This window comes from Cherax quadricarinatus, chromosome 22 (assembly GCF_038502225.1).
Source record: "Cherax quadricarinatus isolate ZL_2023a chromosome 22, ASM3850222v1, whole genome shotgun sequence".
Taxonomy (NCBI): Eukaryota; Metazoa; Arthropoda; class Malacostraca; order Decapoda; family Parastacidae; genus Cherax; species Cherax quadricarinatus.
Genome location: NC_091313.1, coordinates 21,226,742 through 21,243,839, shown reverse-complemented (window position 1 = coordinate 21,243,839; position 17,098 = coordinate 21,226,742). Strand labels below are relative to the sequence as shown.

Below are 17,098 nucleotides of genomic sequence, written 5' to 3'. Positions count from 1 at the left end.
TGCCAGGGAGGGTAGTACCCTCACTGTCTGCTGGTGTAGACACTGCCAGGGAGGGTAGTACCCTCACTGTCTGCTGGTGTAGACACTGCCAGGGAGGGTAGTACCCTCACTGTCTGCTGGTGTAGACACTGCCAGGGAGGGTAGTACCCTCACTGTCTGCTGGTGTAGACACTGCCAAGGAGAGTAGTACCCTCACTGTCTGCTGGTGTAGACACTGCCAGGGAGGGTAGTACCCTCACTGTCTGCTGGTGTAGACACTGCCAGGGAGGGTAGCACCCTCACTGTCTGCTGGTGTAGACACTGCCAGGGAGGGTAGTACCCTCACTGTCTGCTGGTGTAGACACTGCCAGGGAGGGTAGTACCCTCACTGTCTGCTGGTGTAGACACTGCCAGGGAGGGTAGTACCCTCACTGTCTGCTGGTGTAGACACTGCCAGGGAGGGTAGCACCCTCACTGTCTGCTGGTGTAGACACTGCCAGGGAGGGTAGTACCCTCACTGTCTGCTGGTGTAGACACTGCCAGGGAGGGTAGTACCCTCACTGTCTGCTGGTGTAGACACTGCCAGGGAGGGTAGTACCCTCACTGTCTGCTGGTGTAGACACTGCCAGGGAGGGTAGTACCCTCACTGTCTGCTGGTGTAGACACTGCCAGGGAGGGTAGTACCCTCACTGTCTGCTGGTGTAGACACTGCCAGGGAGGGTAGTACCCTCACTGTCTGCTGGTGTAGACACTGCCAGGGAGGGTAGTACCCTCACTGTCTGCTGGTGTAGACACTGTCAGGGAGGGCAGTACCCTCACTGTCTGCTGGTGTAGACACTGCCAGGGAGGGTAGTACCTTCACTGTCTGCTGGTGTAGACACTGCCAGGGAGGGTAGTACCCTCACTGTCTGCTGGTGTAGACACTGCCAGGGAGGGTAGCACCCTCACTGTCTGCTGGTGTAGACACTGCCAGGGAGGGTAGTACCCTCACTGTCTGCTGGTGTAGACACTGCCAGGGAGGGTAGTACCCTCACTGTCTGCTGGTGTAGACACTGCCAGGGAGGGTAGTACCCTCACTGTCTGCTTGTGTAGACACTGCCAGGGAGGGTAGTACCCTCACTGTCTGCTGGTGTAGACACTGCCAGGGAGGGTAGTACCCTCACTGTCTGCTGGTGTAGACACTGTCAGGGAGGGCAGTACCCTCACTGTCTGCTGGTGTAGACACTGCCAGGGAGGGTAGTACCTTCACTGTCTGCTGGTGTAGACACTGCCAGGGAGGGTAGTACCCTCACTGTCTGCTGGTGTAGACACTGCCAGGGAGGGTAGTACCCTCACTGTCTGCTGGTGTAGACACTGCCAGGGAGGGTAGTACCTTCACTGTCTGCTGGTGTAGACACAGCGAGGGAGGGTAGCACCCTCACTGTCTGCTGGTGTAGACACTGCCAGGGAGGGTAGTACCCTCACTGTCTGCTGGTGTAGACACTGCCAGGGAGGGTAGTACCCTCACTGTCTGCTGGTGTAGACACTGCCAGGGAGGGTAGTACCCTCACTGTCTGCTGGTGTAGACACTGCCAGGGAGGGTAGTACCCTCACTGTCTGCTGGTGTAGACACTGCCAGGGAGGGTAGTACCCTGTCTGTCTGCTGGTGTAGGCACTGCCAGGGAGGGTAGTACCTTCACTGTCTGCTGGTGTAGACACTGCCAGGGAGGGTAGTATCCTTACTGTCTGCTGGTGTAGACACTGCCAGGGAGGGTAATACCTTCACTGTCTGCTGGTGTAGACACTGCCAGGGAGGGTAGTACCTTCACTGTCTGCTGGTGTAGGCACTGCCAGGGAGGGTAGTACCTTCACTGTCTGCTGGTGTAGACACTGCCAGGGAGGGTAGTACCTTCACTGTCTGCTGGTGTAGACACTGCCAGGGAGGGGGCAGTACCCTCACTGTCTGCTTGTGTAGACACTGACAGGGAGGTGTCAGTACCCTCACTGTCTGCTGGTGTAGACACTGCCAGGGAGGGGGCAGTACCCTCTCTGTCTGCTGGTGTAGACACTGCCGGGGGGGGCAGTACCCTCACTGTCTGCTGGTGTAGACACTACCAGGGAGAGGCAGTATCCTCACTGTGCTGGTTTAGACACTCCCAGGGAGGAGGCAGTACCCTCACTGTCTGCTGGAGTAGACACTGCCAGGGAGGGGCAGTACCATCACTGTCTGCTGGTGTAGTCACTGCCAAGGAGAGGCAGTACCCTCTCTGCTGGTGTAGTCACTGCCAAGGAGAGGCAGTACCCTCTCTGCTGATGTAGTCACTGCCAGGCAGGGGCAGTACCCTCACTGCTGGTGTAGACACTGCCAGGGAGGGGCATTATTTTTGTTATGTTGGTTGAATATAATGAGCACAGGGGTCACCTACTTGTTCTATGACTGTTATGGATACCTAGGACATGACTCCCGCGTGCGGTCCCAGACAAGACTTCCTATTACTAGCAGCACACTGAATCACATAGGCATACACCTCACTAGATCAGGAGCTGACTCGAGGAACTTATCGCCCTTGGAGACAGCTTAGGGGCCTGTTGATAATTATCTTACACACACACACACACACACACACACACACACACACACACACACACACACACACACACACACACACACACACACACACACACACATACACATACACACATACACATACACACATACACATACACATACACACATATATATATATATATATATATATATATATATATATATATATATATATATATATATATATATAAAGGGAAGGATATAAAGGGAAGGTGTTAAAATATCTTGGTTCATATATACTTATTCAGTTATCTCTTTGTTCTTTGTGCATTAACGGTGACTCTACTTTTCATTGGAGATCATTATGCATCTTCTGCCAAGTCTCTTGCTCTCGTACTGAGTAATTTCTGTGTACAGATTTGGGACTAATCCCTCCAGAATTTTTCAGGTGTAAATTATGATGAATCTCTCTCGACAACGTTCCAAGGAGAAAAGTTGATGAGACTTCAGTCGTTCCCAATATTTTAAATGTTGGCTGAATTTACGCAGACAGAATATGTTAAAAGTCTCAGGCTCTTTAAACTTATTTAGTTTTCTCTTAGTGTACTCGTCGCTTGCTTTTCATTGGGGACATTTTGTAATAATAGTTGTGGTAATAAAACCAGAAACTATTCAAGAGAATAACAATGACGAAGGTAAATAATAGCGCGCGCACTTAGTGTGTATTATGCACGGATGATGACGGTGTGGTGTGATCAGTGTGGTGGTGGTGCGTGTGATGTGATCAGTGTGGTGGTGGTGCGTGTGATGTGATCAGTGTGGTGGTAGTGCGTGTGATGTGGTCAGTGTGGTGCTACGTGTGATGTGGTCAGTGTGGTGGTGGTGCGTGTGATGTGGTCAGTGCTGTGGTGGGTGTGATGTGGTCAGTGTGGTGGTGGTGCATGTGATGTGATCAGTGTGGTGGTGGTGCGTGTGATGTGATCAGTGTGGTGGTGGTGCGTGTGATGTGGTCAGTGTGGTGGTGGTGCGTGTTATATGGCCAGTACTGTGGTGGGTGTGATGTGGTCAGTGTGGTGGTGGTGTCATGTGGGTTTCGATAACGTGGATGGGGTAAGAATACTCACGTAGGCTGGTAGTACGTATAATATAACGGAAAGTATGGGAAAGCACCAACAGCCGACCTGTCTCTCTCTCCTGCTTATCGTCGACTGACTCATAGTGCCTACGGGTGAGGGTGTTTGAAATCCTGCTATGGTCAGCAGCAATATGAATACAGTCAATGATTCACACAGACGGTTGGTAGTGAGTCATCTACTGGTACACTGGTTACTGGTAACTGGTTGCTAGGAACTGGTACTACTACTGAGAGCTCGGCGACGCTAACGTATGTCATCCCGACATACGACTAATACAAACTAGAGAGACGGCAGGTGTACGGCTTGGGCTGATTCTATACAATGTCAAAGTACACAACAATTAATATAGCACAACTCATTGAATGAAACTCAACGTTGGGATTACACAATAGAAGTGATAAAAAAAAATTTGATTGATCGATCTGTATTCATGTGATCTACGAATTCTGAGGAAAGAATATATACAAAGAAAGAAGTGTTTAACAGAAAGGCAGATTCGGTGCACTCAAATCTGGACGGCAGGTGTACGGCTTGGGCTGATTCTATACAATGTCAAAGTACACAACAATTAATATAGCACAACTCATTGAATGAAACTCAACGTTGGGATTACACAATAGAAGTGATAAAAAAAAATTTGATCGATCGATCTGTATTCATGTGATCTACGAATTCTGAGGAAAGAATATATACAAAGAAAGAAGTGTTTAACAGAAAGGCAGATTCGGTGCACTCAAATCTGGACTGTTAATTCTCAGAATTCGGAGAGAACATGAACACAAAAAAAAATTCTTGAACACTGATAAGTTGATACTGTAATTATTCATCTATACAGGTTATTTACATTTAACCCCAACTCTGCTAGGGTGAGATTGATATATGCAGAATGGGTGTCATCTTTGGGAAGATCAAACTCTGTTGCACTGGCTAACTCATGCTGTATTTGAGGCAAATCTGAATTGGTAGTTACAAATGATACTTGAGGATTTCTCAATACCTGTCGTGTACGTAGGGAATAACGACATTCAGGTTGATCGTCTGACTGAGTATCAGAGGTAGAGAGTACAGGATCAGGAGGATTGTCAGAGTCTGTCACATTAGTCTGTGTTGGAACATCATTATCATCACATACTAACTTCATATGATCTAAATGCGATTCTTTATACTGACCAGTACTAATTTCTCTAACCTTATACTTGGCAATAAAGGATCACATTATACTGCATTTGTGTTTATATTGCCATTGTGTCGGTATTTTATACCATTTATTTCCAACCTTATACTTATTACCAGTGATATGTTCAACTACTCGATAAGGACCAACAAACTTTTGATCAAGCTTAGGCATTGCAGACGTTTTGTTAAAGTTAGTCAGCATAACTCTCGAACCTACTTTGATTTTGGATGGCTTTGCTCGAGTGTTTGCGACTCTTGTAAATTCTGCTGTTGATTTATGAAGTGTTTCACGGATTCTTCTAAAAACACTTTGAGCTAAGCTGGTACGAGTTGCTATGAAATCATCAGGGTTGTAATTTGGTTTCGGATTAGAATATAGCAACTCATAAGGCAAACGTTTATCTACACCGTACAATGCATAATGTGGAGTGTCACCTATAGAAACATTGTAAACAGAATTTATAGCACACTGCACATCAGGTATAACTTCATCCCAAGTTTCACTGTTGGGATTGATAGTGGCTCTCAAGACATCAAGTACTTTTTTATTGGTACGTTCCGCTAACCCATTGCTGGCAGGATGATGAGGAACAATGGTGGATTTAGAGATCTTGTACAAGGTGCACAAATTTTCAAGAATCTCATTACAGAATTCACCTCCATTATCTGTTACTAGGGACTTAGGGGTGGTATGCCTGCAGATAATGCGTTCTTTAAACGCTTTAGCTACTGTCTCGGCAGTCTTATCTGCAACAGGAACTATCTCACAATATCTGGTGAAATGGTCTACCATAACACATAGATGTTTGTTGCCTTGGAGGGAACACTGGAAATTAGTTAACAAATCTAGCGCAACTCTTTCCCATGGTTCGCTAGTAGTTGGATACACTTGGATTGGATTAGTGCCATTAGCATTACCTTTATGTTGCATGCAGACACTACATTTGCCATACGAGGCCAAAAGTATTTCAATCTGGCTTGTTTTACTGAACGATCCATACCAGGGTGCGCAACACCTGGTACATCGTGAACTAGCTGTAAGGCTACATTCACTAGTGACTGTGGAATTACTAACTGGTATACTCTTCTTCTAGGAGTACCCAACTCGGCTGTTCGATACAGTAATTCTTGGTTCATGACAAAGTCACTGATGGGTGCTGGTGGCTTCACAGTCAGAATAAGATCTTCCTGGAGCAGGAATCGAATCACACCAGACCACATGGGATCTGCTCGTTGAGCATTCTTTACATCCTCAGCACTAAATGGAGGGTCTGCAGTTACTATACCAACATGTCGCGATAAGGCATCTGCGACTACATTTGACTTGCCAGGTAAGTGTTCAAAGGTGGGATTGAACTCTTGGATAGTCAAGGTCCATCTGGCTAACCTTCCAGTAGGTTGTTTGTTCTGGAATAAAGGTATCAGTGGAGCATGGTCTGTCAAGACATGAACAGAGTACTGATAAATAATGTCTTGGAAGTGCTTTAAAGACCATACTATTGCTAAAGCTTCTTGCTCAGTTACTGTATAATTACGTTCAGCCTTCGTAAGGACTCGGCTAGCAAATGTAACTGCGTTGTACTTGCCATCGGTCTTCTGAGCTAGTACGACACCTATACCAATAGAACTACCATCAGTAGTCAGATAGAAGGGCTTAGAAAAATCTGGAAATTTCAAAATTGGAGCAGATGTTAGTTTTTCTTTTAGAGTTTGGAATGCTCTTTCTTGACGGAAGGTCCAAACAAAAGGAGCATCTTTCTTAAGCAACTCAGTTAGAGGAGCAGCTATGGAAGAAAAATTGGCAATGAAAGATCTATAAAAACCTGCTAAGCCCACAAAGGATCTTACAGCATCAGCAGTTTTGGGAGTTGGAAAATTTAGTACTGCAGTTACTTTACTTTGGTCAGTCGTAACCCCTCTAGGAGTGACTACGTGACCAAGAAACTTAATTTCTGATCTGAAAAATTGACATTTAGACAGTTTGATCTTTAAATTGGCTTCTTCAAGCTTACCAAGTACTACATCAAGTCTTTTCAAGTGTGTATCCACGTCTTTAGACATGACGATTACATCATCTAAGTACACCATAAGTGCATTACCTATGAGACCTCTAAAGATATTAGTCATGAGCCTTGAGAACGTGATAGGGGAGGATCATAATCCAAACGCCATACGGAGGAAGTGATAATGACCTGTAGGAGTGGAGAATGCAGTTAGCTCTTGGCTGTCCTCGTGAAGAGGGACTTGCCAAAACCCTTGTAACAAATCCAGGGTTGAAAAGACTTTGTTATCTCCGATGTTACGTAAAAGATCACCCAGTACAGGAAGTGGGAAGCGATCTGGGATAGTTTTCGCATTTAACTTCCTAAAGTCAATCACTGGGCGCCAAGTACCATCCTTCTTAGGTACTAGGATCAAGGGCGCATTCCAAGGTGAATTGCTAGGTGCAATAACTCCATCATCAAGCATTTGATTGATCAATTCTTCTGCGACAGCAACTTGTGAATGAGGCATTCTGTATGCAGGTATATAGATAGGTCTAGTACCAGGTTCAAGTGGAATACGATGGGACAATAAGTTCGTTATGATGTGGTCAGTGTGGTGGTGGTGCGTGTGATGTGGTCAGTGTGGTGGTGGTGCGTGTGATGTGGTCAGTACTGTGGTGGGTGTGATGTGGTTAGTGTGGTGGTGGTGCGTGTGATGTGGTCAGTGTGGTTGGTGGTTATGAGGTGTTCTGATATTGCTAGTATAAGGAATGTACATGGCTAGTATGTGTACCTCCACCACACACTACTACCAGAGTACTACCAGAGTCTATGTTGATTATGAAGTTGTAGCAGTGTGGTAGGTTGTGTTGAGATGGGGGTAGCAGAGGTATTTTCTGGTGTCCTGTCAAAGGTGCTAGCATCGCTCGTCCCAGCCTCCTTCCTCCAACGTTTCTGCGGGTTGTGGTCACGTCAACATAGATTGGGTGAGGGGGAAGGGGACGTTCCCTCGAGAAGATAGTAAAGATAAGGTGGATAAGGTATAGAGGAGCGCAGTACCCTGGTGATGTTCGTGGACACCACCGCTGATGGTGGTACACCTGTGACCTCAAGCAGGAGTCGTCTCCACGGTGTCCTCCTGATGGTGGTGCTGCTGTTGCTGGTAGTGTTAATGGACTCGCCTGCAAGTACAACAAAACCTCTTGCAGTTGACAACCATTCCACTTGCCATACATGGCGCCACACATGTGTTCAACCTCACTTGAGCCGCGTTACTACCACCAGGCAGCACCACACTCTCATCCTGAGTGAAGGAAGAACCTGGAATTTCTAAACACTCACACTCAGTGAAGGAAGACCCCGGAGGGCTCACGTATTCACACTCAGTGAAGGGATGGGATGTGGTAATTGGTTTCTGTTAGTAAACTGAAGCGGGTCTTAGTCAAGTGGTTGTCCATTCAGCAGTGGGCACCACTGGTGTACCCGTACTAGGGATACATCCAATTTCAGTAAACAAGACATTATCACATTGTGTGTTACTTGCCTACACTTCTCGGTGTATACTGACAGGGAGGTGAAGGCAGACGTGGGCGTTAACGGTCGCACTTCATATTGATTCATTTTTAGTGTGACCAAGTGTCATCGGTATGTTCACACTCAACCACTCTTGTTAATTAATATTCTTGTAACAGCAGAAATTCCGTCAGTGTTCAGTAATGCATTCCACCACCTAGCTTACGTATCAGGGGGCCTTGTTAGTGTTGTCTATGAGGTGAAGGTATTGTTGGTAAACTAAGCAAAGGAGATACTGAATGAACACTCAAGCTTAATCTGTGACAGTGTTAAAGGTTACATGTGTATATGTGTGTGTGTGTGTGTGCTCGTTCGTTACTAGCTCTCTAAGGCACATGTCGATAGACACTTGGCATGTGTGTGTGTTCGTCCGCTTGTTATTAGTTGTCAAAGGCACTTGTCGATAAGCACTTGGCCTATGTACTTACCTATTTGTGGTTGCAGGGGTTCAGTGTGTGTGTGTGTGTGTGTGTGCGTACTCACCCATATGTGGTTGCTGTGTTTATGTGCGTATGTTTGTATTATAATGGTGATCAACGGCGAGATTTAGTAGAAATGGGCAGGATAGATGTCACCAGAAATGGTTAGTGTGTGTGTGTAAGGGATGGGCTTAGCCTGCCATATTTTGATATCTTGGGTGTAAAATTAGAGGTGATGGGAATGGCTGGTGTGTGGACACGAAAGGCGGATAATAGTCTCTGTATACATTTGAGATTTGTCTCTTGTCTGTCTCTCATATGACAGTAACACTTAATTTGCAGACGAACTAATATGAGTGTTAAGGCAGTGTAAGTGTCATCAACACAAGTGTGTGGATGTCCACGCAGACAAACCGTTTTCTTATTCTGTAGTGAACTGAAAAGTACATATCCGAGACCAGTGAGTGATCAGTGCCAGAGAGCAAGTGACAATCTTGTGTTGGTGTTACGTTGGAGTGTACGTGGTGCCTTAGTGGAGTCTTGGTGAGGGGTCGCAAGTTACCGGAGGAACATTAGTGTTGGAGAGTATTGAGGGAGGGAGTAAGCGAGGTTCTTCAGCGGGTGTAGTGTTGGTGGGGGCCAGGACTGACTGGCGCAACAGTGGAGCAAGGGGTGGAGGACCCTCATCAACTGGTGGGTGCAGGTGGAGAGGCCACCACCAGCCCCGGTGGTGGAGGGGAGAAGGAGAGGGGAGGCGCGGGGGCCGCGGGTGGAGGAGGAGGAGGGGAAGTGGTCGTGGGAAGCAGTGGGTGGATCAAAGAGGGCGAGCTGGATGTGGTGGCGGCACACTTCAGGGGCATGCTCAGCCTCACTGACGAGGTCAACGACGACTGGGCATTTCTCAAAGACTTCCTGGGCTTGAAGCCGCCCCACATCCGCGACTCTGAGACGGGTGAACTAACCACAGTACGACCAGGCAGTCAGAGCCACAGCGGCACACCCACAGGGCAACTTGTCCCCCACGTCTCGCCCCAGTTTCCCTCAATCGTCCGTGCTGCCCCGCAAGGAGTATTATCGTCACCCCTGGGGTTATCGTCACCCTTAGGGTTATCTTCCCCTTTACCACCCTCCACCACCCCGCTGCCCTCCATCTCCACCCTAGTGCGATATACACCGGCGTCGTCGCCCTGTGTCAGCAGTGTAGGGTCAGAGTGCCTGGGGCCGCAGGCGGCACCACCTCTCACACCCGACGACGGGTGCCGCACCTTCGACGCTTTCAGCGACACCCACCACTACTCCGACAGCGACAGTAGCTGTGTCGTCCCCTCCGAGGGCAGCGCCTTCCGCTCCGTCACACCTTCAGCAGGAGAGATCCAGGACGTCAAACCCTCTCCCTCACTGCTGCGGGACCTGCTGGTGCTCGGCAAGCCACCCAGGTCACAACATGACCAGGTAAACCTTGCTTTACCTCTGTACTAGACCAGGTCAAACATGTATACTTGACCAGGCCAAACATACATCTATACTTGACCAGGCCAAACATACATCTATACTAGACCAGGTCAAACATACAACTATACTAGACCAGGTAAACAACATTTAATCTCCACTAGATCAGGTATACCATACTTGTATACTAGACCAGGTGAAGGACTTGTATTCTAGGCTATGTAAACGACACTTCTTGTATGCTATGTAATTTTTATAATGACCGAGGCACCTGTAGAGACCTCGGGGATTTTTTTAGCGGAATCTTTTAATGTTAACCATTTCATGTTTTTTTTTTTTTTTTTTTTTTTTTTTTACACAGGGCATTGAACTTGGTGTGATAGCACTTATTGGTTCTTGTGCGCTTGTTAGTGCAGTTGTTTTATTGTTTGAAGGTTAATGAAATGTGGTGGCTGGCCATGCCTTGAGGGTGTTCCAGGGGTCAACGCCCCCGCGGCCCGGTCCATGACCAGGCCTCGCGGTGGACCAGGGCGTGATCAACCAGGCTGTTACTACCGGCACAACTGACATGTACTCACCTCCATGTACGCTCCTATATGTTGTTGTAGAGATCGAATCTCAGCTACTAGTCCCGCCTCCGCTTTTCGCTACTAGGATCACTGTCTCTTGGATGATCCGTGTTCCTGCTACCTTTCATCCCTGCTGTGTTATTCGCTTCCCTCCCCTCCCTTGTTCTATTACATTCCTCTCCCCACTTGTATTATGGCCCTCCCCCATCTTGTATTATCCTTCCTATCCCCCTCCTCTTTCGTATTATCTGCCTCATGTATTATCTCACACTTCTCGCTTCCTCCTGCAGTATTTCCATGTCTTCGTATGTACAGTTTCAGTTGTCTGTTCTGGACACATATTGTTGATTATTTTCTTATGCTATAGGAGTTGTTCCATATCTGTACACTAATAATTTCTTGAGAGCGGGTTCTCGTAGACGGAGCAGACTGACCCAGTGAAAAGTCTGGACACAGTAACTTCTCTAAGAGGAAATTCACAAAAGACATAAGGCTTTTCAGTTGCCTCCAGTGAAATAGCAGCGAAATTACCACTAGACTTCCTTCAAGAAAATTCACGATGCGTTCTTGCTGGGCGTCACCTAGGAGAGGCTATGATCCCCACATCATTCAAGGTAAATATAAGGGTTCAAGGCGGATATAACGAAAACCATATATTGCCTTATGATTCAGAGTAAAGACATGTTCTCCTGGCGGTAAACCTTGCTCAGCAGCTCACAGTAAGACATATTACCCCTGGCAGTAAGACTTACTCATTGAAAGACATGTTGCTGCTGGGAGGTGAGTCAGGCTCTCATGACGAGCATAATAAGATATGAAAGTTTGTCTTCCCATTAAGAAATAATAAATATAAAGGAACCAAGACTTTTTCAACATCTTTCACACACAAGGGGAATTACCAGCAACCAACAAAATCATAGTTGTTTTCAGTGGAGAACTTGGCAAGTTCCATAAGTCAATTCTTAATCAGCCGGGCTGTGTTCTTACGTTAGACTCCGTGCGGCTAGCACGGGGTCGATCAGGTGCCAGATCTGGAACCGGGACGTGGGAGATGGGGGGAACCCTGGGATCTTCTTTAGGACACGCTTTTGACAAGATCGATATTTAGGCTTCCAGTTAAATGTAGAATTAAATTTTAAGTATTATGCAAGCCTCAACATTAAAACTGAGGAATTACACGAAAGTGAACTACTGTGTAACCCCACTCAGGGGCTTTATGTCTTGTTATGTACTCTGTAGTTCCTTGCCTCAGCACGTGATGAACTACTGTGTAACCCGAGAACCACGTCCTTCTCACAACGGCGACATCTCCATGGTAAATGTTTAACTCTTAACCAGCCGCAACCTTGATCTTTGGCTGGTCTTGTCCAGAAGCACCAGGTCCCGAGCAACCACCTTAAGCAGGAGCATTTAAAACTTACTTTACAACACATACACACATTCAGAAACGTACAGATAAGTAATTACAGGTGGCCCACAGAGCAGTATGATTGGTCAGTTTTGCTGAGTAATACACCTATTCAAAGTGTTACACTCCGTCAGACTTAAGAGTTTCGCTAAGCAATAAGTGCGCGCGCGCGTGCGTGTGTGTGTGCGTGCGTGTGTGTGTGTGTGTGTGTGTGTGTGTGTGTGTGTGTGTGTGTGTGTGTGTGTGTGTGTGTGTGTGTGTGTGTGTGTGTGTGTGTGTACTCACCTCACCTAGTAGAGGTGTAGAGGTTGCAGGGGTCGAGTCCTAGCTCCTGGCCCCACCTCTTCACTGGTCGCTACTAGGTCACTCTCCCTGAACCGTGAGCTTTATCATACCTCTGCTTAAAGCTATGTATGGTTCCTGCCTCCATTACATCGCCTTCCCAAACTATTCCACTTCCTGACAACTCTGTGCCTGAAGAAATACTTCCTAACATCCCTGTGATTCATCTGTGCCTTCAACTTCCAACTGTGTCCCCTTGTTGCTGTGTCCCATCTCTGGAACAACCTGTCTTTGTCCACCTTGTCAATTCCTCTCAGTATTTTGTATGTCGTTATCATGTCCCCCCATCTCTCCTGTCCTCCAGTGTCGTCAGATCGATTTCCCTTAACCTCTCCTCGTAGGACATACCCCTTAGCTCTGGGACTAGTCTTGTTGCAAACCTTTGCACTTTCTCTTGTTTCTTTACGTGCTTGGCTAGGTGTGGGTTCCAAACTGGTGCCGCATACACCAATATGGGCCTAACGTGCACGGTGTACAGGGTCCTGAACGATTCCTTATTAAGATGTCGGAATGCTGTTCTGAGGTTTGCTAGGCGCCCATATGCTGCAGCAGTTATTTGGTTGATGTGCGCCTCAGGAGATGTGCCTAGTGTTATACTCACCCCAAGATCTTTTTCCTTGAGTGAGGTTTGTAGTCTCTAGCCCCTTAGACTGTACTCCGTCTGCGGTCTTCTTTGCCCTTCCCCAATCTTCATGACTTTGCACTTGGTGGGGTTGAACTCCAGGAGCCAATTGCTGGACCAGGTCTGCAGCCTGTCCAGATCCCTTTGTAGTTCTGCCTGGTCTTCGACCGAGTGAATTCTTCTCATCAACTTCACGTCATTTGCAAACAGGGACACTTCAGAGTCTATTCCTTCCGTCATGTCGTTCACAAATACGAGAAACAGCACTGGTCCTAGGACTGACCTATCATGTGGGAGTTCGATACGTGGATTAGGGTAGAAATACTCACGTAGGCTGTTATTACGTATAATTACTGTTATGTGGACAGAGCCGCAGCCGTTACCTATCTCCTTGGTTACACTCGTAATACTCCTGGCCGTCTGCCCAGCACCCAGTGGGGTCTTTTGAAATAGTGTCAGCTCAGCACAATATGAAAGACCGTGACTCAGGCGAGACGGTTGGTCGTTGAGTCAATGGACGGTTACTGGTAACTGGTTACTACTGAGACTGGTAACTGGTTACTACTACTGAGAGACCCCTGTGGGACCCCGATGGTCACAGACGCCCACTCTGACACCTAGCCACGTACCATGACTCGCTGCTGTCTTCCTGACAAGTATTCCCTCATTCATTGTAGTGCCTTCCCTGTTATCCCTGCCTGGTCCTCAAGTATTTGCACTAATCTCTTGTGTGGAACTGTGTCAAACGCCTTCTTACAGTCCACGAAAATGCAGTCTACCCACCCCTCTCTCTCTTGTCTTACTGCTGTCACCCTGTCATAGAACTCCAGTAGGTTTGTGACGCAGGATTTACCCTCCCTGAAACCATGTTGGCTGCTGTTAATGAGATCATTCCTTTCTAGGTGTTCCACCACTCTTCTGATAATCTTCTCCATGACTTTGCATGCTATACATGTCAGTGACACTGGTCTGTAGTTTAGAGCTTCATGTCTGTCTCCTTTTTTTAAAAATTGGGACTACATTTGCTGTCTTCCATGCCTCGGGCAATCTCCCTGTGATAGATATATTGAATATTGTTGTTAGGGGTACACATAGCACCTCTGCTCCCTCTCCCAGGACCCATGGAGAGATGTTATCTGGCCCCATTGCCTTTGAGGTATCTAGCTCACTCAGAAGCCTCTTCACTTCTTCCTCGGTTGTGTGTACTGTGTCCAGCACTTGGTGGTGTACCCCACCTCTCCGTTTTTCTGGAGCCCCTTCTGTCTCCTCTGTGAACACTTCTTTGAATCTCATGTTGAGTTCCTCACATACTTCACAGTCGTTTCTTGTTGTCTCTCCTCCTTCCTTCCTTAGCCTGATTACCTGGTCCTTGACTGTCGTTTTCCTCCTGATGTGGCTGTATAACAGCTTTGGGTCAGATTTGGCTTTCGCTGCTATGTCGTTTTCATATTGTCGTTGGGCCTCCCTTCTTATCTGCGCATATTTATTTCTGGCTGTACAACTGCTCTCCTTATTCTCCTGGGTCCTTTGCCTTCGATACTTCTTCCATTCCCTAGCACACTTGGTTTTTGCCTCCCTGCATCTATGGGTGAACCATGGGCTCATCCTGACTTTTTCATTATTCCTGTTACCCTTGGGTACAAACCTCTCCTCAGCTTCCTTGCATATTGTTGTTACATATTCCATTATCTCATTTACTGACTTCCCTGCCAGTTCTCTGTCCCACTGAACCCCATTCAGGAAGTTCCTCATTCCCGTGTAGTCCCCTTTTTTGTAGTTTGGCTTCATTCGCCCGGGCCTTCCTGCTTCCCCCTCCACTTGTAGCTCTACTGTGTATTCGAAACTTAAAAGCACATGATTGCTGGCCCCAAGGGGTCTTTAGTATGTCATGTCCTCAATATCTGCACTACTCAAGGTGAATAATAGGTCCAGTCTTGCTGGTTCATCCTCTCCTCTCTCTCTTGTAGTGTCCCTTACGTGTTGGTACATGAAGTTTTCCAGTACCACCTCCATCATCTTAGCCCTCCATGTATCTTGGCCCCCGTGTGGCTCCAAGTTCTCCCAATCGATTTCCTTGTGGTTAAAGTCACCCATGATCAGTAGCTTTGCCCTGCACACGTGAGCCCTTCTGGCCACTACAGCCAGTGTGTCAACCATCACTCTATTGCTCTCATCATATTCTTGCCTTGGTCTCCTGCTGTTCTGTGGTGGGTTATACATCACTGCAATTACCACCTTGGGACCTCCAGACTGAAGCGTTCCCACTTTGTAATCACTTGCTTCTCCACTTTCTCCTCTCTCCAGCTCATCAAAATTCCATCGGTTTTTCATCAGTAGTGCCACTTCTCCACCCCCCCCCCTGTTCCCTCTGTCTTTCCTCAGGATCTGGTATCCTATTGGAAAGATGGCATCTGTTATCATACCTGTAAGCTTTCTTTCTGTGAGAGCTATGATGTCCAGTGATGCCTCTTTGACTCTTTCGTGCCACTCCTCCCACTAATTTGTTATTCCATCAGCGTTTGTGTACCATACCTTCAGTTTCCTCTCCAACACTGTGGTTTGGGGGGCCTGTGAGCGTCGAGGACCTGGTAGTGTACTGTGTGTGTGTGTGTGTGTGTGTGTGTGTGTGTGTGTGTGTGCGTGCGCGTGTACGTGTGCTTGTGCGTGTGCGTGTGCTCACCTAGTTGTGGTTGCAGGGGTCGAGTCACAGCTTCTGACCCCGCCTCTTCACTGGTCGCTAATAGGTCACTCTTCCTGCTCTATGAGCTTTATCATATTTCTTCTTAAAGGTCTGTATGGATCCTGCCTCCACTACATCACTTCCCAGACTATTCCACTTCCTGACAACTCTGTGACCGAAGAAATACTTCTTTCTAACATCCCTGTGATTCATCTGAGTCTTCAACTTCCAACCGTGACCCCTTGTTGTTGTGTCCCATCTCTGAAACATCCTGTCTCTGTCCACCTTTTCGATTCCTCTCAGTATTTTATATGTCGTAGGACATGTCCCTTAGCTCCGGGACTAGTGTTGTTGCAAACCTTTGCACTTTCTCTAATTTCCTTACGTGCTTGGCTAGGTGTGGGTTCCAAACTTGTGTTGCATTCTCCATCATAGGCCTAACGTACACGGTATACAGGGTCCTGAACGATTCCTTATTGAGATATCAGAATACTGTTCTTAGGTTTGCTAGCAGCCCATATGCTGCGGCAGTTACTTGGTTAATGTGCGCCTCAGATGTGCCCGATGTTATACTCACCCCATGACCCTTTCTTTGAGTGATATCTGTAGTCCCTGGCCCCCTACACTGTACTCCGTCTGCGGTCTTCCTTGCCCTTCCCCAATCTTCATGACTTTGCACTTGGTGGGGATGAACTCCATGAGCCAGTTACTGGACCAGGTCTGCAGCCAGTCCAGATCCCTTTGTTGCTCTGCCTGGTCCTCGTCCGATTGAATTCTTCTCATCAACTTCATGTCATCTGCAAACAGGGACACTTCTGAGTCTATTCCTTCCGTCATGTCGTTCACGAATACTAGAAACAGCACCGGTCCTAGGACTACCCCTGTGGAACCCCGCTCGTCATAGGTGCCCACTCTGACACCTCACCACGTACTATGACTTGCTGTTGTTTTCCTTACAGGTATTCCCTGATCCATTGCAGTGCCTTCCCTGTTATCCCTGCCTGGTCCTCCAGCTTTAGCACAAATCTATTGTGTGGAACTGTGTCAAACGCCTTCCTACAGTCTAAGAAAATGCAATCTACCCACCCCTCTCTTTCTTTTCTTACTGCTGTCGCCCTGTCATAGAACTCAGTAGGTTTGTGACATGGAATTTCCCATCCCTGAAACCATGGTAGCTGTCGTTGATAAGCTCATTCCTTTCTAGGTGCTCCACCACTCTTCTCCTGATAATCTT

At 47.3% G+C, this 17,098-nt stretch overlaps 1 protein-coding gene across 3 annotated transcripts in view; it reads left to right on the top strand.

Annotated features, from left to right (window-relative positions):
- cnc (NFE2 like bZIP transcription factor cap-n-collar) overlaps positions 1-17,098 on the top strand; it is a 453,797-nt gene that overhangs the window by 46,086 nt on the left and 390,613 nt on the right. For 2 of the 3 annotated variants that reach the window (XM_053778153.2, XM_053778152.2), the window contains exon 1: positions 7,872-10,246. In XM_053778153.2, coding sequence (XP_053634128.1) covers positions 9,653-10,246 — 594 coding nt within the window. In that variant the 5' untranslated portion in view covers positions 7,872-9,652. Of the gene's footprint in view, positions 1-7,871; positions 10,247-17,098 lie in introns of those variants that run through there. The other variant, XM_070087536.1, reaches the window with a different exon arrangement.